General features: G+C 42.6%; 2 protein-coding genes across 13 annotated transcripts in view; one reads left to right on the top strand and one right to left on the bottom strand.

Moving 5' to 3' along the window:
* Window positions 1-16,023, bottom strand: part of PIGN (phosphatidylinositol glycan anchor biosynthesis class N) — a 97,540-nt gene extending 81,517 nt beyond the window's left edge. For 2 of the 5 annotated variants that reach the window (XR_001553247.2, XM_015854523.1), the window contains exons 1-2: window positions 15,902-16,023; window positions 2,159-2,418 (exon numbers count right to left, since the gene is read on the bottom strand). Coding sequence is in view for 2 of the 5 variants with exons in the window: in XM_015854523.1 (XP_015710009.1) it covers window positions 2,159-2,385 (227 nt within the window). In the remaining 3 variants the exon portion in view is untranslated. Of the gene's footprint in view, window positions 1-2,158; window positions 2,419-5,315; window positions 5,501-15,901 lie in introns of all 5 variants that reach the window. The other 3 variants (XM_015854530.2, XM_015854528.2, XM_015854524.2) reach the window with 2 other exon arrangements.
* Window positions 16,024-16,064: 41 nt separating this feature from the next.
* The window catches only part of RELCH (RAB11 binding and LisH domain, coiled-coil and HEAT repeat containing), a 70,133-nt gene continuing 59,009 nt past the window's right edge, over window positions 16,065-27,188 (top strand). For 2 of the 8 annotated variants that reach the window (XR_001553245.2, XM_015854518.2), the window contains exon 1: window positions 16,065-16,687. Coding sequence is in view for 7 of the 8 variants with exons in the window: in XM_015854518.2 (XP_015710004.1) it covers window positions 16,207-16,687 (481 nt within the window). In the remaining variant the exon portion in view is untranslated. The remainder of the gene's footprint in view (window positions 16,688-27,188) is intronic. The other 6 variants (XM_015854512.2, XM_015854517.2, XM_015854514.1 and 3 more) reach the window with 4 other exon arrangements.

Genomic DNA, 27,188 nt, shown 5'->3' on the forward strand with positions numbered 1-27,188 from the left:
CTCACATGTACACACACACTCGCACTTGTTTTTAATACACAAGCGAGAGAGAACTAGAGATACACAGATGGCATTTTATTGTCTGTACACTTATACATGGAGCATAGGGAACAAGCAAAAAGAGCTACAGGCATGTACATGCCTACAGGGCTATGATGTGACTGGCATCATTGAGACACGGTGGGATGGCTCTCACAACTTGTACACAACAATGTAGGAATAGATAGGTATAAATTCTTTAGGAAAGACAGGCAAGGGAGAAGGGTAGGGGATGCAGCTCTCTACTTCAATGACCAGATGGAGTTTGTGGAGCTCCATCTGGTGGTGGATGAGGAGCTAACACAGAGCTCATGGCTTAGGGCTAAAGGGAAGGCAGGGGACAGAGACATTGTAGTGGAGGTCTGCCACAGGCTGCTACAGAAAGATGAGGCCTTCGGTAAACAGATAGGAGCAGCTTCATATTCATAAAAGATGGAACTAAAGGGGACTTCAACCACTTTGATATCTTTGGAAGGAAAACACAGGAGGGCACTAGAATCAAAGAGGTTCCTGGAATGCATTGATAACTTCCAAGTGGCATAGGAACCCAAGAGAATAGGTGCTGTATTGGATGCTGTCCTCACCAACGAGGAGAAACCGGTGAGTAATGTGAAGCTCAAAGAGACCACTCACTGGATAAGGAATTGCCTGGATGGTCTCACCCAGAGAGTTGAGGTCAGTGGTTCAGTGCCCAAGTGGAGACCACTAACAAGCAGCATTCTTCAAGGACTGGTGCTACTACTTAATATCTTTGTATAACACAGACAGTGGAACTGAGTGCATCTTCAGCAAGTTTGCAGATGACACCAAGCTGAGTAGTGTAGTTGACATGCCAGAGAGAAGGGATGCCATCCAGAGAGACCTGGACAGGCTTTAAGTGCAACAAGGCCCAGTTCAAGGTCCTGCACCTGGGACAGAGTAATTACAAGCACATGCACAGACTTTTCCCAAGCACACAATGGCTTGAAAGCAGCCCTGAGGAGAAGGATTTGGGAGTTCTGATTGATGAAAGGCAGCATGAACCAGTAATGTGCGTTTGCAGCCCAGAAGGCCAATTATATCCTGGGTTGCATCAAGAGAAGCATGGCCAGCAGGTCAAGGAACGTGATTCTGCCCCTCTCCTCTGCTCTCATAATATGCACTTGGGATACTGTGTCCAGTTCTGGGGACCCCAACGCAAGAAGGACATCAACCTGTTAGAGCAGATCCAGAGGATCTGAGGGCTGGAGAACCTCCCACATGGGTACAGGCTGAGAGAGTTGGGGGCTTTTCAGCCTGGAGAAGAGAAGGCTCCAGAGGGACTGTACAGCAGCCTTCCAGTACTTAAGGGGGATCTATAGGAAAGGTGGGGAAGGTCTTTTTGCAAGGGCATGTAGAAACAGGATGAGGGAAAATGCTTTAAACTGTAAGAGGGTAGATTTAGACTAGATATCAGGAAGAAATTATTTAATGTGAGGGTGGTGAGACCCTAGAACAGGTTGTCCAGCGAGACTGCAAATGTCCCCTCCCTGAAGGCATTCAAGGCCAGGTTGGATAGGGCTTTGAGCAGCCTGGTATAGTGGGATGTATCATTGCCTATAGCAGGGGATTTGGAACAAGATGATCTGGAAGGTCCCTTCTAACCCAAACCACTCTGTGATTCTATGACTCCAGAGACCCATCAGCATCTTTTCTTTTAAGGCAGCTTTTCTCTTCCACTCTCCCACATCCTTTTAGCACTAGTGAAAATTGTTCAATTTACTTGAACAAATTTTAGAAGAGGACGAAGTAAAACAAAGCCAGTAGAAGTGCAGACTTCCCAAGCTAATGTATGCTTTGTATTATCACTAGAAAGTACAGTAATGCTGAATTACTGAAACTGAAAAACTGAACACATGTGAAGGCAAGAATATCCTCTTTCCTAGATGCTACATACCAGTGCTTCTAGAGATGCGGACAAGTTCTCGATGTTGCAAAAGACTAACGGCAAAAATTTGTCATTTCAAAGGCAGAAAGAAGTACCAAGACACCACAGCTGCCCTTGTTTCTCTTGTTCCTCTGAGAACTCTTTCTAGCATTACAAATAACTAACTCCAGAAATTAAGCATTCTGGATCCAAATGATTTTTGGATGGACTTACCGCAGGTAAGGTGCTTGGGGAGTATTGTTGCTATTCAATTCAAACAGAGAATCTGCCCGCAGACCATCAGCAACAAAGAGAACAAGGCGCCTTGCTGGAGGTGGCAGTGGAGTTTGCTGAGGAGTCATACCATGAACCAGAGGGGAACTGAAGTAGATGTCAAAAATTGAGGCCAAGAAGACAACATGCACAAGGAGACCAGCAAGTATGAAGACTGGTATACCCATGGTATCTGGAAGCCAGCAAGGCAAAACCCAACACTACAAAGGAGTAAGAGAAATACAGTTAGTTGTATGAAACTTGGTTTTTATTCATTATAATATGCTTATATCATTTGTCATAGGAGTACTATTACTAGACTGATTACCCAAACCCATAACCAACCTTTATTTCACAGAATCACAGAATTGTAGGGGTTGGAAGGGACCTCTAGAGAATCATCAAGTCACAACCCCCCTGCCAAAGCAGGCTCCCTACACCATGTCACACAGGTAGGCATCCAGGCGCGTCTTAAATATCTCCAGAGAAGGAGACTCCACCACCTCCTGGGCAGCCTGTTCCAGTGCTCCGTCACCCTCACTGTAAAGAAGTTCTTCTGCACATTCGGTCGGAACTTCCTATGCTGTACTTTCATCCCATCATACCCTAAGCCCTATCCCCACGCCACACTGAGAAGAGACCAGACTCAACCACTGATGGCTCCCACACCCACGTACTTATAAAACCTGGATCAAAAGTTCCCCCTCTCAGCCTTCATTTTCTCAAGGCCTAAACAGACCCAGTTCCCATACAGTCTCTCCTCATGGGGAGATCTCCGTAAACGGACGCGACCAAAAGTGAGTCCCAGTCACACATCTAGTGGCCCTCTGCTGGACTCTTTCCAAGAAGATCCCGTACTTTTTTTTGTACTGGGACGCCCAGAACTGGGACACAATATTGCAGATGAGGCCTCACCGGCAGGACACAGTACACGGAGGGGCAGGATCACCTCCTAATGTAAGATCGACCCGCTGAACACGCTCTTTTTAATACACCCCGGCAGGAGATGCCATTGCTACTTTTTTGGCTACAAGGGCACACTGCTGGCTCATGGTCCACCAGGACACCCAGGTCCCTCTCAGCAGAGCTCCTCTCCAGCAGGTCTTCCCCCAGCCTGTACTGGTGCATGCAATTATTTCTACCCAGGTGCAAGACTCTACACTTGCTTTTGTTAAACTTCATCCAGTTTATTTACATAAAGAAGCTTTTTCAGAGAAATACTGGTTCTGATCATTACCTTGTTGATTCAGACTGTCAGACAGCTACATCACAGCAATACATCTCCGGCATTTACAGGGATATCTGATGGCTTCAAAAGCCCATAAAAAAATCAGCCCAGCTTCTGTGACAAGCATTGGCTTTGTGTTAATTGCAGCTGTGACAGCAGACCGGGACAACGCAACGTCTCCATGAATACACTACCCTCTACTGGCAGACTGCATATCAGCGTTGCGATTGTTAAGGCAAGAACAGACCAAAGACAGCAAAGGAAAGCTATCCTATAGCAAGCACCCATCCAAAGCTGCTTTTTCTAAGTTTACCATCAATTGCACTCTGCTTATACACAGAAATCTTACTTTAAATGAACAAAGATGCTTTCTGTGAGTGAAGAACACTCTTCTAAAATAGATAACAAAAGCACAAAAGGTGAAGAATTACGTTTCAGCTTTCACAATACTTTTCGTACTCTCTCAGTCTTAGAAGTCAAGTTAGGGACACAGATATGCTTAACATTAGATAGACTAAAAACATATGCATCTACCACACATACAGAGTTTCACATGATGTCTACTGAAGGCAATGCAAACACATAGGACTCAAGTAAGCTTGAGGACTGTCTGAATGAGACTGTAAGTTCTGTCAAAGTTGACAACTTCATTGTATAAATAAGCTAATTATCAGCTGTACTCAATCAGCACCTCAATTTACTAATTTAGAAACAGACCTTCCTAATAGCCTGGGAGGTGCAGCAGACATTCAACTTTGTATATCAATACACACCTCTCTCCTAAAGAAACTATTCAGAACCTACTTCATGCTCCCACGTGAGAACATTTCTTATCTCGCTGCTTACAAAATTTCAGTAGTCAGAAACATGAACAGACAGCCATCTGTCACATGGCATTATCATCAAGCAAAGAAAAAGGTTTCACTACCACATAACTAATAAAAACTGAAATATTTTTCGTAAAGTAAAAACTTCAAAGAGCCAGGAAAATCACAGAGGGTAAAACCCACCAACTGGAAAAGATTTGAAAGTTTTATAGATAAGTAATCCAAACGAAGTACAACTTGTCACAATAAAATTCAGGCCTTGATGCAGCTCAGCTGCAAGTTACAGTTCCTTTAAATTTGCCTATTGAAATACAGATGCAACAACCTCCATCCTAACCAAAATAATTAATGCAGCAATTTCCAATTTCAGAGATTGAGAGAAAAAAGAAAGAAGATTGAAATAGATAAAGCATTTCAAAGAGACATCTGGTAGTCATACTCAGTAAAGAGTATGTTTTGATCACTTAAGCAGGAACTTGCATACTTCTGTGTCTGCAAGTGGGATTCCAAGAGACCTAGAGTATTTTTGAAGAATCTGTTCATTTATTTCTTTTATAAGTAGTCAGAGTTCCTGCATGAAATTAAATACACAAAAGCACAATCACAGAAATACCACTAACATGGGACCTCATTTTACTTAGCTTATTTTCCATAGGGCTGCTTCTTTTGATGTAGTTGTGCTGTTTGAAAAGAGAATCAAGACTACTGAGGCCTAAAACCAATATGTCTAAATACCCTACTACCCTACTAATGCATGTTACTCCAGTGAGATTCTTGGGTGCTTCCAGTGCTAGAATTCCATAGCTTAATATATTCTAAGTTCCAACTAAAGTAAAAGTAATCTAAACCATTTTTACCACTAGATATTTCTCTTTGCTTCAACTCTCCCCAGGCCTAAGACCAAGCTCGAAGCAATAAGAGTGCAATCAACACAATTCAAGTTAATATCATCAGATTTACAGCAATCTACAAAACTAATGATGAAAAAGACTTTTTCATTTGTAAAAGTTTGATTATATTATAGTAGACTGTTATGGTCACAATATATTTAACTGCTCATCACCTTCAGATGACAACTTCACTAGACGTACAGCTTCATTATTAAATTTCTTGGTGCCCACCAAGTCTCTAGCATAAAGGAAAAGTTCCTTGCTCCTCCCCCTCCACCTATTTCAAAGGTCATCAGAAGCAAATTTGTCTGTAGAGTCTGGTGCTTGGTGGTTCAAGGCAGAAACCATACAAGGTATGCTAAAAAGAAGAAAGAACTAGAATCAAATGAAAAGTAGATTATGCATTAGCTTATTTATATAAAAAAGCTAAAGCCAAAACATGTCAAAAGAATAAAAAAAAATACATTAAACACACACAAAGCCCTTTTCACTTTGGAGGACAAGTGACTAGATCTAAGCATTTATTAGTAATGCAAAATCTATGCCCTCATGGGCTTGGTCAGCCATAAGAGCAGTTAAGCAAGCTGACACTTTAAGACGTACCTTACAACTTTCTGTCAATGAAACCTAAGTCAAAGATATATCAGCATTTAGTTCCTCTGATATTTTCTCAGGCAGTCAAGTGACTTAGTATGCTACCTCCCTAAATCTGAAGATGTAATCTTCGCAAACTATTCTATTATTTAGAATAGTTCTGTTTAGTCATAACCTGTCGAATATCAGAAGAAAAGAACACAGCCTCTAGTCTTGCAAACAATAGGCTGAGGGTCAGGAGCACGTTGCAATCTATTTGTCACATGCTATTTCTTACTGTTCCTCCAAAATGCCACTTATAATAATACAGATCAGCCAGACAATTCATCTCCTCTACAGACCCATCCAGAGTAGTAAAGAATATCTCAGACTCAGATTTTTTTATTTCTATGTTTTTTCCTCCTATTATTGCCACCTCCTTAAACTGAATATAGAGCCAGTAATGACACTGTCCAGCCTCCAGTATGACAGAATTTAAACCACACATTCAAAGTACTTTTTTCAAACAATTTGGAACAAACAACAGATTTTCAGATATTGACTGGAAAGTACTTAAGATTCATCATGCCACTCACTGCCTGTAATATAAGCTGTACTTGGGAAGAGAGCAAATGGGAAATTAGCACTGCTCTGAGCTACGTTGTGGGCTTCATCAGTGTTTACCACTTCTGTCATTACTGGATCTTGTATGTGAGCAGAGAAAAGAGCACACAGATGAAAGGGAAGCACTCGTCCTGAAAGAAAAGATAAGACAAGATCAGCAGGCACCTTTCCTGAAGTCTACAAGATTAAAGACAAGCAGCAAAAAACTCCTGGCTGCAATTATTTTTCGGGTGGTGGAGAAGAGGGGAAGGAAGGGGAAGAAAGGGGAACGAAAGAAGTTGTTATTTGAACAGATGAAAGAGTTTGTTTGTTTTAAAAGAATCCTCAGAGCGAAAGCTCACCCCATCTGCACCAGCCAGGAACAAAAGAGACCTCCTCCTTCTTTGTACTCACATCTATCAAAAACACAGCAGAAAGCCCTCTTTTAGTTTCAAGTTCCTCACTAGTGGTCATGTAAGTGCAAGAACTACAATAAAGAAAACTGTGAAAGCAGTAGGGAAACGAGACAGCTACAATGAGCCACAAAAGCCCCATCAAAGACAAGAAGCAGGCAGTTTATTTCACAGTAGCTTTTTGTTCCATTCAATCTGATCCATATCTTCCTAACAAGATGTATTTTGACTTAAGCCAGAGTCCAGTACTACCTTCTCAGTCAGTTCTAACTACCACACAACCAGCATCCACAGCCACATGCAAGATCAGAGCTCTTAAAACTTAACACAAATATATAATTATAATATATAATATAATTAAGGAAATGCAGCACTTTCTCCAAAGGAACCAACATCTAAATTCTATTTCCCTGAATATATAATCTCTCAGCATTATAAATTAGACGAAGAAAATCATATTTGCACTGCATCGTATAGTTCTTCATGAGAAATGCCACATTTCCTTTCCCTGCTTCCCCCTTCAGCCCCCCTCTAAATATGCAATAAAACAACCACAAAATACTACACAGAATATGCCCCATTGGCAGGAATATTTTTTAAGGATAATAAAATGTCATGAGAAAGAGCTCAAGACACATTAGTCATTTCTTTTAGAGACACCATGCCTCACTAAATATTGTCAAGTCTGTTACGTAAGATGAAAAAAATCCATTAGAAAGGCATTTTCAATAAGCATTGATGGCCTTCGTAAGAATGTTTTATAGAAAAAAAAGAAATGGACAGGAATGTCTACTATGTTTCTGGCTGATGAATAAATTTCTCAGCTAAACAGTATAGTGCACTACATAATTTAAACTGTCAAATTTGTGACTGTACAATTTGCCCACATATAAAACATGATCCTTTTGCTTAGGGTAGGGAAGCAAAATGGAAATCTTGCTGTGTGACAGTATTTTGAATGGTGTAGCAATTATGTATCAACCAAGACAGCACTAGCAGCCCTTACACCATTTCCTAATTTCAATTTTTAAAGAGTTGCACTGGTCAAGCAATACAAGCAAGTGATTTCCTGCTGTCAAAGTGTATATCTATTGACTACACAAATTTATACAGACTTATTGGCCAGTCTCAGATTAAGCCTTCTTGCATCTTTACACAATACATAGACAAAGGAGATCCCAAAGCCTTACTTCGCACATACAATGAAAGAAGTGAGATAATGATCAACACCCTTTTCTTCCTTTCCCAAACTCCATTTCCTCTTCTGTGAGGCATAATATGTTCTGTCAGATAATGGAGCTGCAATGACAGTATTTTTGCTTGCTCCTGCATTGAAGTGGCTATGCTAATTTAAACCATCTGTTTAAAATTATTTTATGTTCAACACCTTCGCTAATACTCAAGAACAACACTGACAACAACTCTAGTAGAGAATAAGATTTCATTTTCATTTTTTAATGCTCCACCTGCAGGTCTTGCAATCAGATTTTTGATCTTAAAAGTTTTATAGGATATTATGGAGGACAGAATAATACCTGGGAACATCAAATAGAAACCAGCATACCTGCCACAAGGACTGCCAGAATCTAGAAACAAGTACTTAAAAATACACAAGTGCATTGATGACAACTAGCCATAGAAGTCTTGCTGTCTCACTGGGGACCTCCCTGACAATCCAAGGCTGAAATCACCCCCAAGATATTTTTAAATTAATTTACAATAAAACTGTTCAGTAAGATACAAATAAGATACAAGCACTACAGTTTTTTTGCTTAAGAAATAAAGGGCAGAAGGACTGAACTCTTCAAAGTCCTACAGCAAATATTAAAGTAGAGCACACAGAGAAAAAAAAAACAAGCAAAACACCACAAGGAAAATGATAGAAGATGACCTTGCAAATTTGTTCTGCATATTATACAGAGAAAAACATTTGAAGAAAATGGTGTTTAAAGAAGCTAGTATAAGTAAGGATTTAAAAAGTTAACACAGAAGAGTTTTGTTTTACTAAGTCACATTTTCTTATCAGGTGTCTGTTACATGGTGCCGTGCGTCCTGTTTGTGCCCGGGTATCCGCGGCTGAACCAGATGCCAACACAACAAGGGAGCGCGTGGCAAAAGGCATTTTATTAAAACAAACATACCCTTATATAACTTTTGGTATAGAACCTGCTAGAAAGTGGGCGGGGCTAATCCCACCCATCATGAATATTAACTAAGGAGGAGGGACCTGTCCCGTCACATCCTGTGACCCCGCCTACCGCCTAATACACTACATCTCCCCCTCCTTATGCTATAGAACCTTTAACCCGTAACAATACGCAACATATTAACAATCCCACTTAACCTTTTAAAGTCTTTCATATGCCCTTTGTTGTTCCATTTTCTCCTCGAAAATTCCCGTCACCATGCGATGCATAAATCCCTGCAAGCATTGTATAATACACGGTGTGCAAATTAATAGTGCAAGAAGAACAATAAGTCCCATCACCAATACTTTTAGCAACTGTTTGAACCAAGGTCCGATGTTCCCAAACAGGCTTCCGAGCCAGTCTCCAAACGGATCGTCCACGACGCCGATCTTCTTGGTATGATCTTGCAGCCATGCCAGCTTCTTATGTAACGATTCACTATGGTCACTCAAATTAAAACAACACATTCCCTCAACATCTTGGCATCCGTGCCCTTGTGCTAAAAGTAAAAAGTCTATGGCCGCTCTATTTTGAAGCACAGCGTGTCTGATACTCTCTACATCTCATGTAACAAAGTTCTGCCATAGTCCAAAGAACAGCACCAAGTGGTGGGGGACCCAACACAATCCAACACAACAGCTTCAAGACTGCTAAATACACAAACCAAAGTTTTCTTCAGTACATACAAGCATACACAGAGAAGGTACCTAGGACCATAGCACACAGCACATAGTAGCACAACTTTAGAATGACTCAGTAAGTTCTAACAAGACAAGCTTTTACTTGAAGAGAAAATACCACTTTTCATCTTGAGAGCAGTTGTTTTTGGTCAGAAGGAAGGAGGTTGGCTCAGAATCCAAGACTAGATACTTATCCATCTACAGCTAGAGCAGACAGAAGGTATCAGCCTTTTTCTTTGCAAGGTACACCTTTGCACTCTTACCATCAGAACAGGAGTTCTGTTTATCTTTGAATACCCCTGTCAGCAGCAATCCCTCTGAACCAAAGGTCAGTAGGTAAGAAGAGAACAAGGGTCCTTCAGGAGGAATCCTTGCCTTGGATGGTCATTGCTGCTATGCAAAGTCACCAAGAATTGTGAACAGCTTTCAGGCTGCTCAGCTCCTCAGCCACAGAACAGCTGCAGCCATCACAGATCAGCTGCTGACACCCAGGCAGCCACTTGGTCTGGAAACGGCAGGACTAACCGAGGGCTCTGCTACTACCATCATTAGTGACCTGTACTACAAGCACCTACTGAAGAATCTAACATAGATAAAGCTGTTACAAAAGAAGCCTCAAAACAAAACAGAACAAAATGAAAAACTAGTTGTTCAGATGGATTCCAAGCTTTTTAGCTTATAAGAAAAAGCAGACGTCAGGCACAGCATGGAGTTACAGTGTAAGGATGAAGGAAGAGTGGGGAAAGGCACTTCACAACAGCATGCCTGTGGAATATATGACAATGGATATATGACAATGGATATATCCCCAAAATGAAATAACACTATGCACATGCAGACCTGAAGCTTGTGTTATAACTGTGTAACACAGCTTTTAGCGAGCTTAAAGCAACCCAGAAAGCCATCGGATCTTGCAGGATTCAAGCCCCTGCTGGTATCTTGGCTTAGCCAAGGAGACAGGAAGGCTGTATCTCTTAGCAAGGGAGAACCCAACGTGAGCATTCCGCAGCCCTGAGCCGGACCCAGCGGTGCGATACGGCACCCCCCCAGGCACAGGCATCGCACGGCTCCCCCCGGTGCCGCCCCAGGCCTCATCCTCCACTGCCCCCATGGCTGCTGGCCCGCAGCGCAGCGCAGCGCCCTGCCCGGCCTCCCCCGCCCTTGCCCAATCGATGAATGTGGACGGGCCCCGTCGAGTAGGGGCAGCCCCTTTTTCCGGATCGGCAGACAAGGCGAGCTCGCCGATCGCCTGTGTGGACAACTTCTGTGGACGTGCCGCTTCTCGAAGTACAGGGCGGAGCCGATGGAGTCGACGCTGTCCCCTCCACAGTTGAGCCTGCAGAGAGAACAGAGCCGCCCCCCCCCGGGCCCCGACCCAAAGAACTTGCCGCCCCCCGGACCAAAATCCCCAAAATATCCTTTAGGCCCGCTGCAGTTAGGCCAGTTTTTTCTTATCCGCGGGCGGCTTTCAGTTGCTCCAATTAGCCAACCCCCAGGTTTTAAACTTCTGAGGTTTTTTGGGGTAGTGAGATAGCGCTGAGGTAATACCCTCCCAGCCATTCCGGCTCATAAATTGTCCGAGGGTGTCGGCCAGCAACCCCTCCCTCTCCAATAAAACAAGAAGGGAAAGTAAGCTCCTTTCTTAGAAGGGGCCATGTTTAGGGAATGAGAGAAGGACAGAAGAAAAGAGTACCTTTATCACAGCTTTTCATTGCGCCACTCGACTCAATCGGCACCCGAGCGATATAGTCCAACGGAGGGAATGGCCACTTCCCCCCCGACCCGGCTTCTGCCACTCCGCGACGGAAAAGGGATAAGGGGGTGTCGCTCCGCAAAGCAGGAAAACAAGCTGGGCGGGGGCAGGCCGCACCCGGGACGGTCCGAGGGTCACACTTGTTACCACGGTGCCGTGCGTCCTGTTCGTGCCCTGGTATCCGCGGCTGGACCAGATGCCAACACAACAAGGGAGTGCGTGGCAAAAGGCATTTTATTAAAACAAACAGACCCTTATATAACTTTTGGTATAGAACCTGCTAGAAAGTGGGCGGGGCTAATCCCGCCCATCATGAATATTAACTAAGGAGGAGGGACCTGTCCCATCACATCCCGTGACCCCGCCTACCGCCTAATACACTACAGGTGTCAATGAAAAACATGCAATAACTCCAAAGCCACTCATCCGCTGGATCTTGCATGTAGGCCTATTTTATGAATACTTTCAGGCCAAAGAAAAAAGGGCAACAAGGCAACCTTATCTATGTCCTTATTACTGAAAGTATTATTCAATGCTTTGAAGTCAAATTATGATTTCACAGGTACCCACTCTTTCAAAGCAGAGTTTCTTAAAAGAACTCACAAGCTCGTGAGAACAAAAGCATTATTTGAACCAACATACCAGCCAAAAAGCACTCTATCCGATTATTCAACACAACTGGCTAGGAGAATCGGTATCTTATGCCTCTTCACAAACCTGTTACAGCAATACCGAACGAGGAAGAACCGAGCGCCCAGTGCATGCCAGGCAGCGATTAGCTGCTCTCCAAGGTGCTGAACTGGTGGCGAAGGCTCCAAGAAGTTACAGATCTAAGTCCCCAGGGAAATCCATCTTAAACCAGGCTTTAAGTAGTTAGAGCTTTACTATAAGGAAACCAGCACAAGGGGGGAAATAATCTGCATTAGCCAAATTATAAAGAGGAGAAAAACATTTAAAGGATGGTCTGTATCACCTTCAAGCGAGCAGCCAACTTATAAACTAGTAATGCAAGTATATCTAGTACTTCATCAAGGCTACTGAGAGGTTTATCGAAAAATGTCTATGCAAAGAAGCTATATAATAACTGTCACAAATGGACAGTTATTTGCCATTTCCCAGTTTCTTTGCTGGCAAAACAACAAAGTGAGGCAACACTGTCAAGCAGATGATTACAAAGAGTAGACCTATTATTAAACAGATACTGCTTCATCTTAAGAACACAAAGGCAGGCTCTACCTACATTATGTATCTCCTATACAAGAGAAAATAACTGATTTTATACTGACAGAAAAAGCCTACTATTAACATCTGTCTAGCAATTATTTACCTCTGCCCACCATCTATAGGAACTTTTCTGTAATTAAAAGCATCTATTTCCCAAATACATAAAATCAGCAGGTGAAATACTTTACATTGTATTGCTACAAGAATACCTGAAAAAGGAGTAGCTAGTTAGAAGACCGAGAGGTTCTGACAGTTACAAATGCTGCAAGAAAAACTAAGTACTGCTGCTGAGAGTTGCCCTGCTCCCTTCTTACAAACATCTACTCACATACCAAGCCCTCTCTTTGGCTGGCCCAGCTGTCTCCATACTGAGGCAGACTGGAAAACTCTCAGCTGAAAATGACGACAAGACGACGACAAGACGACGACAAGACGACGACAAGACGACGACAAGACGACAAGACGACAAGACGACAAGACGACAAGACGACAAGACGACAAGACGACAAGACGACAAGACGACAAGACGACAAGACCTCCACCAGAAAGCAATCTCCAAGAGATGCTCTCCACACTCTCCAAGAGTGGTGCTTAGCTCTTAAATGAGGTCTAGAGGAGGTGGAGTCAAGCTCCACCCCTTCCGGGAGCACAGCTAAATTACTTTCACCTGTGCTCCCACAGCTGACCCAACACTTGCCTCAGCTGATTAATCAGAGGTTCAGGCTGTGATTACCAATTTCCCATGCAGTGCCAGATGAACAGAATATCTTCTTCCAAAAGTACTAACTTGGTACGTTCCAAGCATGTCCTCAGATTCCTACTCTGCTCTCCAACTTGTATTCCATTCATTCATATTATAGCCTTCAATGCATAACTTCCACCACAGGCTCACTTAAACACCTTCCATCACATTTTCCTCCAATACTTGATTGAAGAGCAGCAGGCTGAACAATGAAAGCATTGGTATGGCATCAGTTAAAGTAGCATATTTGCAAGCTGGTGGTACATGGCTGTGTAGTGATAGGAAAAAAAATTCAATTTCAAGCCTTGTTTTCACCTCCAGAAAGATTTGATAAGACATTAATAAATTCAAGCAACATAGCTTCTTGTGTGAAGTTGCTACTTATAAACCTCTGAATGACTTTACAATGACCATTTTGATACTCGATTCTCACCTTTTCCCTTCTCTATTTACGCTGTCCTTCAGCATGGATAAGCATGCCATCTTAAAAAGCGAACTATTAACCTTCACAACTTTCTGTTTCAGCCCTTTAAAAGAAATTTCACTCTTTACTTCAGATCACTTGTAAATATCGCACATCACCACTAGAGGCTGCTACAGGACATCAGTAACTCTTTCCTGCCTCTACGGGATAAGGCAGATCTCAAGCACATCAACTTCTAGCAAGCTCACACTTAGCATGCTTTAACTCTCCCAAAAGGAAAGGAAAAGAATTAAGATTTCTTCACGGGTTCCTAATTCTAAAGTACCAACAGTGAATATATTTTTTCTAATTTTATCGTGGCTTAAATCAACTTCCCAAGCCTTTTTAATATACTGCATTTTATTTCAGGCTACAACACGTTCACGTTCCACTACTCTTTTCCCTGTGATATAAACATTATAGAATAATAAAAATGGTATCTCTTTATAGCATACTAATATGAAGTCAACAGATTGCAATTAAGATTGTAAATATTGCTTGTGTACCTAGTAAACTCCAGTATGTTACGACTGTGGAGTCCTTGGTACAGGAGAGACATTGACACATTGGAATCCAACCAGAGGGCAACAGAAATGATACAAGGGATGAAACACCTCCCTGTGAGGACAGGCAGAGAGCAAGGACTGTTCAGCCTGGAGAAGGCTCCGGTGAGACCGGTGTTTAAATATATTAACAGGAGCTGTAAGCAAGAAGGAGACAGACCCTTTATTGGGGTCTGTTGATACAGGACAAGAGAAAATGGTTTCAAACTAAAAATGGGGAGATTTAGACTGGATATAATGGCTAAGTTTTTGTGTGTTTTTGTTTTGTTTGTTTCACAGTGAGGGTAGCGAAGCACTGCAACAGGTTGCCCAGAGATGTGGTAGATACCTCATCCATGATGATGAAATTCAAGGTCAAGGCTCTGAGCAACCTGATCTAGCCATAGATGTCCCAGTGAATCAACCTGACACAGAGAACTCTTGAGTTAGCAGAAATTCAGCGCTTTCAAAGCAACAACAGAAACCAATGCTGACTCTACTGTGTATCATTTACAAGTTGAACTCACTTCAGCTGGGAAATACATATTGAAGATAGCATGTAACAGGAGAGTCCTGACAGGAAACACCAGAGGTAACATCTTCACAGCATGGCTTTATCAGTGGGAACAACATGCTTCCAGACATATGGCTCCTTGCTACTCTTAATTCTCAGTCTTCACAAATACAAGGCAGGCAAAGACACCTCAGAAAAGCACATTAAAGCGATACAGATAGGACTACAGTGAGGGGACCAGGAAGGGTCTCAATACTAAAAAGATATGGAGATTTTGGAAAGGGTCCAGAGGAGGACCACGAAGATGTTCAGCCTGGAGAAGAGAAGGTTGCGGGGTGACCTCATTGCAGCCTTTCAATACCTGAAGGGAACCTACACCCAGGAGGGGAGTAAACTCTTCGAAAGGGCTGACAATAGCAGGACACGGGGAAATGGTTTTAAGTTAAAAGAGGGAAGATTTAGGTTGGATGTTAGGGGGAAGTTCTTCACTAGGAGAGTGGTTAGGCCCTGGAACAGGCTGCCCAGGGAGGTTGTGGATGCCCCGTCCTTGGAGGTGTTCAAGGCCAGGTTGGATGGGGCCCTGGGCAACCTGATCTAGTAAAGGTGTATGTTTGGTGGCCCTGCCAGGCAGGGGGGTTGGAACTTCGTGATCCTTGAGGTCCCTTCAAACCTGGGTCATTCTGTGATTCTGTGATGGGACAGCTAGAGCCAAATTTAGCTTGAGATATAAAAACAAAATTAAAACGTTTCTTCAAGCTCAAGACAACAAAGACGGGGAAAAAAAAGACCACAAAACCCTGTATTTCCACACCGAGTGATACAGCAGGACCCCACGCAACCGTCCTCCCTCCCACGCGGGTCCGAACTGATCCAGCCCCACACCCTCAGGCAGCCCCACACCCACACAAAACCCGTCTGCCTGGCCACTAAGGGACAGCTAAAAACCCTGATGCTGACACACTACCGACCCTAAGCCTCAGAACCGCAGCCCCACGATCAACCCCAGACCCCCACCCAGCACCCACGGCCAAGCAGCGCGCAGTGCGCAGGCGCCAACACTCACTGCCTCCCGCTGCTTCCCCCGCGCCCAGCCCCTCTCGCAGCTCTCCCGGATCGGGCCGAGTTACAGGGCCCAGGTCCGCGGAACTTCCTCCCGATTGGTCGTAGAGCTCTCGCGAGAGGAGGGATCCGGAAGCGGCAGCGGGGCGGGTGCCGGAGTCCGGGTTAGCGGTGGTTGTCGGGGGAAGTGGCCGGTGGAAGCGGCCGTAGGAGCTGAGGGAGCCGGCGCTGGGCTCGGCCTGAAGCGGCTGCTGCTGTGCGCGGCTTGCACCGCAGCAGCGCCTCGATAGCGCCGCGTCGGGGTGCAAGATGGCGGCGGCGGGCGGGGGCAGCAGCGTGAACCCTTTTCTCAGCGATTCGGAGGAGGATGAGCCTGAAGAAGCCAGGCCCGGCGGCGGCGGTAGCAGCAGCAGTACGGAGCCGGGAGGGCCGGCCTACCCTGCACGGCGGCGGGAGGAGGCGGCGGCTGTGGGCAGCCCCGAAGAGCTGCCGGGCTTGAGGGCGGCGGGCGACACGGCGGGGCCGGGCGGAGGGGCCGCCGCGGGGGAACCGCCACGGGTGTCGATGGACGCGATGGCGGCTCAGCTCCTGCGGGACCAGTTCCTGCTGACGGCGCTGGAGCTGCACACGGAGCTGCTGGAGAGCGGCCGGGAGCTGCCCCGGCTGAGGGATTTCTTCTCCAACCCGGGTAACTTCGAGAGGCAGAGCGGCACGCCACCCGCCGGAGGGGGTCTGGGAGGCAGTGTGCTCGGCGGAGCCGGCGGCAGGGAGCCCGGCTCAGGGCAGCTCAGTAAGTGCCTCCTTCTGGCCGGGGTTCGGGCGGTGGGGATGGGAGCGGGGCTGTATTGGGCCGGGCCTCCCGTGAAGGTCACGAGTGTGGCAAGCGTGGGGTAGTGTTAGAAATGGGCGATTTTGCACCCGCTCTCAAAAGATAAATCCGTGCCCTAGGAGGAAAGAGAGTCGAGCTTATCCATTAAACTCATTGTATGTACGTTTGAAGTCTAAAAGCTATGAAAAATGGATTGTCAGTGCACTGGGATGGTTCAGTGGTCCAGAAGTGGTGCTGAATTTCACAGCTTTTACTTGGTCATATACAGTGCAGTAAGTCCCAATTGCTGGTGCTGTCCTGCTTCCCAAGTGCTGGCCACTGTGGGATTGAGGGCAGTGGGGATGGTTATGTATAGCTTCTGCAGTACTGAGGTTGTTTGAACAACTGTCATGAAGCTGGCCTTAAAAGCTTTTGGTTTTTAATACAGCAGATGGCTTAGAATACAATTGCTTGTGGACTTCAGCGATATTACTTTCAAGCCCAGTTAAGTTTTAATAATCTGGTAGCTTATGGAATTCATTTTGAGAGCCAGAAGCTGCCCAACCACCTGACTTCTGAGGGCTTAATGAACTCAATGACAGTATTGATGTGAGATGAGCTGTGGTCATATTGAAAGACTTGTTAATATATGTGTATATTCTGAGATACCTTAGAGGCATTCGGTAAACAGTCCTATGCTTTCTTTGCTTTAGAAAAAGTTTTGAATGTTGCAAAGAGTTGATGTTAAGATATTGAATATGGAGAGAACTCATAGTATCTAGATGACTTGGGCAGCAGGCAGCAGAGATGATTTCAGCTTTTGTAATTATTAAATACATTTATTAAAGGGTATGTGTTTTTTCTTTAATTCTTCCTGCTTATACTGCACTTATCTCATTTACAAATACTTAGAACTTCACACTTGGCTTTGTCCTTCAGTAAGGTTCTTTTCTTGATAAGATTGGCGAATATTGGAAAAACTCTGTCTCAAGGTTATGAACCAACATTAACTCCTATTTCATTAATTCTCTACCTTTAGGTGGAAGTTCTTCACTAGGAGAGTGGTTAGGCCCTGGAACAGGCTGCCCAGGGAGGTTGTGGATGCCCCGTCCTTGGAGGTGTTCAAGGCCAGGTTGGATGGGGCCCTGGGCAACCTGATCTAGTAAGGGTGTATGTTTGGTGGCCCTGCCAGGCAGGGGGGTTGGAACTACATGATCCTTGAGGCCCCTTACAACCCGGGTCATTGTGTGATTCTGTGTGATTAAAAACAGCATCCTTAGAGATTCTGATTGATTCACCCCATTGACTAAGCGTTCTCTGTACTTTTTTAGTGCATGTTGTTTCCAGTTGTTGGTCGCACCCCTACTAGAATTAGGAGAAAGCAGCCTGCATATCCATGGAGTTTAACACACTCAATACATTGACTTTGTGGAGTTCTAGATTAGTGTATGTCTATGTGAAAACATCTTAATTATCGCTCTGCCAATCTGCTGAACGATAAATAAGGAGAGGTTGGCCCTACTAAAAAGAACTACTATCAAAGGATAAAGGGGAGGTTCTAAATTTCTTTTGGTGCTGTGTGATAGATAGTACTGAGCCATAATAAAAGTTACTGTTATGTTAGACCTTAGGTTATGAATAAGCGTATTGAAATCTGTCTATAATAGAATATTGGAGTGTCTTTCTTTGTCTCAAAAAAGCATCAAAAGGCAATGAACACTGAGTGATACTGAAAGTCAGATGACTTCTGGTCATCATTAGACTTCATTGAGATCTGGAATCGAGCACAGAGCTAGCAATTGTGTCATTGCTGTTCTGCCTGAGCCTGGTTGGTGATAATAAGAACTGATAAGGACTCATGTCTGAATTTAAGTCAATTTGCAAATGTTAAAGTATGTGTGTGTGCTGGTGAGACCCCATCTGGACTACTACATCCAGTTGTGGAGTCCTCAGTACAGAAGAGAGATAAACCTGTTGGAGCTTGTTCAGAAAATGGACAAAATATTTTGCAAGGAGTGGACCAACTCTTCTATGAGGACAGGCTGAGAGAGCTGGCAGTCTTAAGCTTGGAAAAGGCACTGAGGAGGCCTGAGAGCAGCTTTCAGTATCTAAGTGCGGGGGCAAAGGGAGCTATAAGAAAGAATCACAGAATAGCCTGGGCTGGAAGGGACCTCAAGGATCATGTAGTTCCAACCCCCCTGCCTAGCAGGGCTACCAAACATACGCCTTTACTAGATCAGGTTGCCCAGAGAAGGGGACAAACTTTTTAAAAGGATCTGTTATGATAGAACAAGGGGAGACACTTGAAGAGTATCATACTAGATAATCAATCTCCTCTTCTAGTATGAATTATAAGGAATAAGTTTTTTACTGTAAGGGCAGTGAAGCACTTGAGCAGGTTGTCCAGAGAGGTAGTGGGTGCCCCATCCCTGGGGACACTCAAGATCAGGCTGGAAGGGGCTCTGAGCAACCTGATCTCACTGTAGGTGTTCCAGTTCATTGCAGGGCAGTTGGGCTGGATGGCATTTAAGGGTTCCTTCCAACTCAAACATGACAGTAATTCCTGCATTTGTGGAGACTTGCAGAGAATTTCCACAAGGGCATTGCAGTTACCTTCTCCTCTTACTTTAGTATGCCTTAATGGCTTTAAGAATAAAACAGTAATTTGCTTCGTAGAAACTCTAGATGTAGAAAGTAGTGGAATTAGACATGATTGTCATTTCAAGGTCACTCAAATTTTATGCCTCAGTGGAAAAAATTAATCATGTGGTCAACTGTTATGTAATAGTAGAAGTTCTGTTGGCACCTCCAGTTCGAATTCATTCTCAGCGCCAGCCCTGTACCTGTTCCCACCACCACCAACTTAGGTGAGTCTTTGTGTTTGTATGCTGAGGTTTTCTTTAATAATTTGAGAGGTTGTATTAAAAGTGACTGGCAATTCTAAGTGGCTTCAAAGCATGCTTGGAATGCTGCCCTAGGATTTCCATGGAGCAACTAGAAGCTTATGCTCGTTCATGTACAGAAGGAGAGAATGTCAGTGCAGGTGTTTGTTCATTGGCAAGCTAAATATGAGTCTGTACTGGCATTTTTTTTTCTCTCCCTTACTGTTTATAGGCTGCTACAAAGAAGGTGTAATGAAATATTGGAGCAATTAAACAACTAGTATCGTGTGGTAAGGTAGGGACTTAGGAGCTGTTCTGTCTTTGAACCATTCTTCAGAGAACTTGCTTACGAGGCAGTTGATGGTCAGATGACTGGATTTTGGTGTATTTTTGGAAAAAATACCACTTCATTTTGCAATAGCAGCAGTGTCACAGCTGCAAACAGCGATTAAACTATGTTATGTTGAAAAACATGGAAAGGATGCTTCTGTTCTTCAACTTTCAAACAAACTGACTTTGTGAAGGAGTCAGCGCTGCTCCTTTAGTTGCACAACACATCCTTTATATCGTGCATTTCAGCTAGATCTCCCCAAACTTCATGTTTGCCTTTTCATCGTTTTCAATAGCAGTGACCCACATTTGCCAGACCGTTTTGAAACTCCTTTTCTAAAGCTAGTCATATGAATGGTATAGTTGGAAAGTTCCTGCTTTGTATAGTATTGCAGATCTCTTGCAAGACTTTGTCACCTGTGTTTTAAATTCCAATTCACGTCCCCTTTCCCTCACCTTTACACAGCATAAAAAGTGATACTTAAAGTTTAGAAATAATTCAGTGGCTTGAATGTCTCGTCTTTGTTACCCGGACTCAAATGTTGTGCCAGTAAATCCTGGAGGCTGACACCCTTAGTTCAAGCTTGAGCATTGTGGGCTATGCCTGGTTAATGCTATTTCCTCAAGTGATGCAACTTACACTCCTGGAACTAGCTTTAGTTCTAAAGACAGATTAGAATCTGCCTTTTAATTTCTTCCTTGTAAACAAGGCAGCCCTGAATGTTGAGTTTAAGGCACAGTGACAGTGTGGTTGTTTATGGGCCCTTGTCATTATCGGTGTTTCGCTCAGATTTTTGCTTTGAATATATATCATAACAGGGATACCTGTTCACTCAGCTTGAATGGCAGTTTAAGATTGGAAATTAGGAAGAAGGTATAATATCTGTTGTTCTAGTGACTAGTTCTTTGGTTGGCAGGGTTTGGTTTTTGTGTTTTCTTTTTTCCTGGGTTATGGTTGGTTTTGTGTAACGTATTGCTTTTGTTATGTTAAAATGTTTGCTGGTTTCTTTATGAAAGTAACTGAAAAGAAAATACCAATGATCTCGTTAGCTGCCCCTCCAGGAGCTGGGAGGACAAGTGATGATTTGTGGGTGAGATGGTGGCTGCAATGCCTGTGTTAGGGAAGGTGATCCCTTTGTGAAGGACACGATAGAAGGGTGTAGGTAGAGAGTGAACTGAAAGTGTTGATAGTGACAGATGGGAGATACCAAATGTTGCCTCTAAAGTACAGAAGACTGTTCAAAAAGGAACATGTTTCTAAGTAATGCCAAAAGAAAGAGGAGTGGAGTTTTTGATGGCTGCTGTCAGTGAGTGGATAGTTTAATTTTTGGCTGGTATTTGTATTGGAGTGATATAGGATACTTTGGTAGACCTGAAGGTAGGCTAGTATCTGTAATGGTGTAGCTACACAAAGAAGTAAGGTAGCACAAAGTAAGTGTGACAGTGTTGGGCAAAGCAGGGGCAGGTTTGTATCATATTATGACCAAGTAGCAAGTGTTCCTTACGCTCAGATTATACTTTACCTTGCAGTATTCTTCTCTTAGTTTTTTTTACAGATACCCTCTGGGGAGTATAGCTGCATGATTCTGGGCTTTCTGTTCTGTTCCTGTGCCAGAACTGCTGCTAATGTTCTGTGCGGGGAGAGCAGAAGTGAACCTGTGAACATAAACTGGTGCTGTAGTTAATTCAGTTATGCACCAGTTCAACCGTGCCTTGCTTGAAAGCTGCAGCAAAATGATCAAACTTTGCACTGAAGCAGTGAGTGCTCCTTCCTACCAGTTCTTATTTTGTGGAGAGAAGGGAGAAGGCAAGAAGATTAGCGAGGGCTTTGTGTTTGAGAGCAGCTTTTGGAAGCTTCTTAAGCTTCCCTGCGTGTAATTTCAGTTCTTTGTAAAGTATATGGAGTTTCTTGTAGTTTCTCTTCCTCTGAGAATTAACGGTTTTGTGGTAGAAGATATCATTTGTAAATTCTATTCCATTGAGAGTGTGCTAGAAATCTATACAAAATTCATTGCCTGATATTAAAAAGATTGGTCTAGTGTTTGCAGGCAAGCCATGATTAATTAGGTAGTGGTATCAAGGGTATCGGAAACTGGCTTGTATGCAAAGTCCATAGTGATCAATTTAAATGTTGTAACTATTGTATTTTGTAAACATGGAATCAATGAAAATATGGGGAAAAAATGTATTTTTTATTTTTCAGGAAATTCTTTGCTTTCAAACTAAACTAAGATTTCTAACATATTCTGACATATTCAGAATAGTTCCATATATAAATATAACATCAGAAGTGTCTTTCCTATCAGTAGGTTGAGATATCCTTAAGTCTTATCCTGTTGTGTTCTATCTTGCAACTATATACATTAAATGCATGACTCGTATTTGTTTTTCAGATAGGTTGTGAGGATGCAGGTTTGATAAGCTGCATTGGATGCCATTCTCACATAAGCTAAACATTTCAGTTAAGCTTTCAGGCCTTTTAATTACAACACACATACCTGAGACATGATATAAATGTATGCTGAGTTTGTTGGACAAGATCTTGAACTATTTAAGAGGAAAAAGCTTTTGAGAAATGCTGAAGTCTCTTCCCCTCTGTTCACCATAGGGGACAGTCAGTTTACTTCCTCCCTTCCTGCAGTGTACTGCTGCATGATGGTGATGCAACTGAAAACTTTGCTTTTGAATTGAGGGAAGTACTATTACATAAAAACTGAAAGCATAAGAAATTCTTAGTTATGTAGTAAGTGGCTTTTCATGTAGGTTTGATGTTGGTGGGGCAGGGGGAGGACTGGCAAATGTTCTCATTTGACAGACAACTATTGAATACCTTGAAGGAAGGAGAGTCCACAACCTCTGTGCAACCTGTGTCAGTGCTCAGTCACCCTGACAGTAAGAAAATGATTGCTGATGTTTGGAGTCACCTCCTGTGTTTAGGTGTATCCTTTGCTTCTGCTCCTGGCATTGGTTGCCACTGAGAAGAGCCCCTGTTGTCTTTGCATTTTCCATCCAGGTGTTTCTACGCAATTATGAGATCCAGCCTTAGTCTTGGTTTTTCTCTGGGCTGAATTGATGTAAGATAGTTTTGCTTGATACCAGAGAATATAACAGGAATCTGGGTTACTATGGAGAATGGCAAAATCCTTGTAATGCATCCTGATTGATATGCTTGAGGCCAGGCAGCACTGCAGCTGAGCATATGGAGTTTACTCAATTCTTTTGATGCTTTCTAATTTCTGCTGAAGCCAGCTGGGGTCTGGCGCTGAAAGAAGTGCCCCTGTGCCATGCTCCTCCCTTAGCTCTTGTTTTGGGAAGCTCTGGTAGCTCAAGCACACCATAGGGAGCCATGCTGGGTTTGGTGTTTTCCCCAGCGAACCATCTTGTCTGGATCTCTGCTGCAGCAGTGCTCAAAAATGGCTTGTAACAGGACCAGCTCAATTCCTTGAGACTCAAATTATTTGGGTTCTGCTAAGTTTGTGCACTAAGCTACCCACTGAAGCAGTGCATTTGTTGTCAGTATGGCTCTTCATGTGGTCAGCTTGGGTGCACCTGTGTCTCTCTTAACCCAAATCACTTGTGAATGTTTTAGTTCTGTTATTTTCCACTTGTATTTCTTCCTTCTCATGAGCTTCTGCTGTATTTCCACCATGGGACTATTGTAATGTATCTAGCAAAGTACTTGTTACATATAGTGGCTATTTAAATTGGTCAGGAAGCATAGACTAATTTTATTTCCAAGTAGTTTTTAGGGTTTTTACCCTTACATATCTTCTACAAGTTTTCTTAGCTCATTAGTGATATGAAGGAGGTTTCAAATCGGTTTGGATTTCCTTGTATGGAGTACTATGATCTGAACACCTGTCAAAAATTCTTGGTGTCTTGTAAATTAATAGCTCTGGTAGCAGAAAGTTAATTTAATTCTATTAGCTGTACTTAATTTACTTTCCATTTAATGTGATGATTGTCTGAAAACTTCCTTCCAGCACATGGCAACTTAGAAAATTCATTAGGTCTCATTTAACAAGAGTGTCTGGGAGAGGGCAGAAGAAATGCTTACAGGAGCAAAACGAAGCTCATAGGCTGGGTGCAGGCAGCTCAGTGCTCAATGGGATACATGACTTACAGGGTCCCATTTTCATATCAGAGTTAGTATAGCAGTGTGGAACATGTGAATCTGCTTTATGGTTCTGCAAGTTCAAATAGATTTTAAAAACTTGGCCATTAATTCTGTTTCTTCCTTGGGTTTTATGCTGGATGATGTATCTGCTGCCATGGATCTGGTTTGCGTTGCTGAGTGATCCAGCAGTGCTGAGCTTTGGAACAAGATGAAATGTGTCAGAACTTTTAAATGCAGCATCTAGTTAAGACTTTTCACAGTAATGTTGCTCCACGTTTGTATTATGAAATCTAGTAGGGCTTACAGTAAAAAAAAAGTTGCTGTATCACTTAGGGAGAATTAAATAGCTCAACTAATGTATTCATTTCTATTGCACAATATATTACGCAATCTATTTCATTTGCTCCATAATGCAGCCTTAAATATAAGATGTGAACTGATAGTTGTGTTTTGAAGTGTTAATGATGTCTGATTCTTTAATGTAGAAAATCCTGCAATGAAACCATTCAGGTCTCTGTTTCCACATCTGTGAATGCTAATCCCTCTTGCCAGTTGGTTTATTCACTTAGATGTATTTGCATTTGGGTGCTGGTGTGGAGTTTAAACACAGGGAAATAATAAAGGAAGAAATCTATTCCTTGTCCCAGATGGGCTTTGTCTCCAAGTTCTTCAGCTTCTGCTCCCATCTGCCTGTGTTGTTGTGCGGGACGGCTGAAGATGCAAATTATTCAAGGACATGTTTTTGTAATCTGGTGTGTTTAGAAGAAAACAAGAAATCCGTTTCATGACTGTTGTGGCTAGTTTAGTCTAGGTTGTGAATACTTAAGGTGGGTGATATGCTTAGTCTGCTGGCTTCTTTAGAAACAACAGAAACAGATCCAAAATGTGTATTCGTACACTTGAATTTTCTTAGGTCGGACTTGTATTGTACGTATAGCACAGGGAAAAAAGGATAGAAGCAGCAGATCCAAGTAACTTCTAATGAAGCTCATCAGTTAGGATATGTTACAGAATCACAGAATGACCCGGGTTGGAAGGGACCTCAAGGATCATGTAGTTCCAACCCCTCTGCCTGGCAGGGCCACCAAACATACACATATGTTACGGGAGTACTTGCTGGTGTGCTTGTATTTTTCTACTTAAAAATTACTTCGGATATCCTAAGTTTAATAGCAAGCAGCAGTATGACATTTCCTAGAGTACAGCTTCTTTTCGAGATGAAAGCAAAGTGTTTTTCCAATGTCTTTGATTTGCAAACCCCTAAGAAACAAATAAACAACGACAGGAAAAAAAAAACAACCGTGCTCTCCTATGACCTAATTTTTCTTTGGGTGTGGAGTTTGACTTCGGAGGTTCCTCCGTGCAAGGAAGGTTGCACGTATATGTTGGGAGGAGGGAGAGTTTACTTAGAACAATAGCACGACTCATCTGGATAAGCTGTTAAAATTGCATAGAATCACGCCCTTACTAATTTCAAAGCACGTCTTGATGATAGTCTGTGGGTTGTAGGTTGAAATTCACTCCAATAAAGAGTACTTTTTTTTTTTAGTATATTGTTTCTCATACATCTGAGAGTAACTTATATTGTTGTTTTTTTTTTTCCTTGAGTTCAAGTATAGCTGCCATTGCATAGTTTTGTCATCTGTAATTTCCAACTGCTTACTTTGTATGGTAGTTAATAAAATCCGGAGTCTAATTTACTGTTATATATATGTTAACACGTTACATTTCAAGGTGAAGCACGTCTGTTGGTTGAATAATCAGCTTTTTAATTCATAGGAATATCAAACATGAACAATTCCCTATTATACTCTCCTCTTTTATTTCTGCAAAGCTTATTTTCTACGATCACTTCAAGAATGAAGGGTAACTTTTTAAGCCATAGCTGCAGAGAAATGCAACTTAGAGTTCTAATGTCAAGGAGGCCTCGTTAAACCTGAAATCCAAAGTCATTAAAATTTAATTTAGCGATGAGAGTTTGTTGTTGTCAAATAAATTACTTCTGGTGGATCAGGTTGCTTGTACAATACTTCTAATGCCAATGTCGGAGCACTTTGACCTGAAATAAATGATAAATATGTCGGTGCTTTTAGAAGACAAGCTTCTGGATCTCTGCACGCTTAAATATTCAGAATTCTCTGTATAAATATTTCCTGGTGTCCAGTAGAATTTACAGTATTCCATAATGTTTTTTTCAGGTCTCTGATGCGTTTCTAGGCTGTATTCCTGCTTAGTAAGGCTACAATAAATGACAAGTAAAACTTTATTAACAGTTACATTTAATATCTTCCAGGATTGTTGTTTTTCTGTTTTGTTTTTATTTCTGGGTTGTTGGGCTTTTTTGCATGTGTGAAAAGTAGTGGATCCTTTGTTGTTTTTTTTCTCTTTTTTCTTGAGCCTTTTCATCAATATAGTTTGTTTTTAGGGGGTTTAAGAAATACCTCTACACATAAGACAGCAACTTATTCCTGCTTAATTCGTGTACTTTAAAACTGTGTTTAATGCAGTCTTTGCTGGCATCCCTTTAGATAAACAGATGGAAATAAACTGTTTTAATCATCAGCATGAATGAAACTTAATCTTTTTGGGGTTGCATGGAACTAGATGAGGTGGTGCTAACAAAATATATTTAAGATCCCTTCCTACTCCATGCATTGTATGATTCCGTTATTCTTTTCCTTGTTATATATGTCACTGGAAGGCACTACCACTTTTTTGAGTTTGGGCTTTTTTTGTTGTTTGCTTGTTTTACATTTTCCTCCTTTAGAAAGTTAAACTCACCTTGCACAAAAAGGAAGTGGTGAATGTGCCTGGGGAGCGGAAGCTGTCATGTAGAATCTGCCTGCATCGCAAGTAACAACTCTGGGAATAAAAAGGGAATCAAAGTTATTTTCCTCTGGAATGAGGCAGTATCTCAACAAATAAGTCAAGGAGCAAAACGTGGTGATGGACCTGATTTTAAACTTCACAAATGTAATGGATTGAAGAACATTTCTTAACTTCGATCAAGTGTCAAATGTGGTTCTTAGCTTTCTGATTTTTCTTAATCCCTTTCCAAATGCCCCAGACTTGCTCAAGCTCCATCTTAGAATCCCAGTCTATTTTGTGGCATTTCATTAGGAGGAGATCTGAAAAGTCAAATCCTTATCTATCT

Source organism: Coturnix japonica, chromosome 2 (genome assembly GCF_001577835.2).
Source record: "Coturnix japonica isolate 7356 chromosome 2, Coturnix japonica 2.1, whole genome shotgun sequence".
Taxonomy (NCBI): Eukaryota; Metazoa; Chordata; class Aves; order Galliformes; family Phasianidae; genus Coturnix; species Coturnix japonica.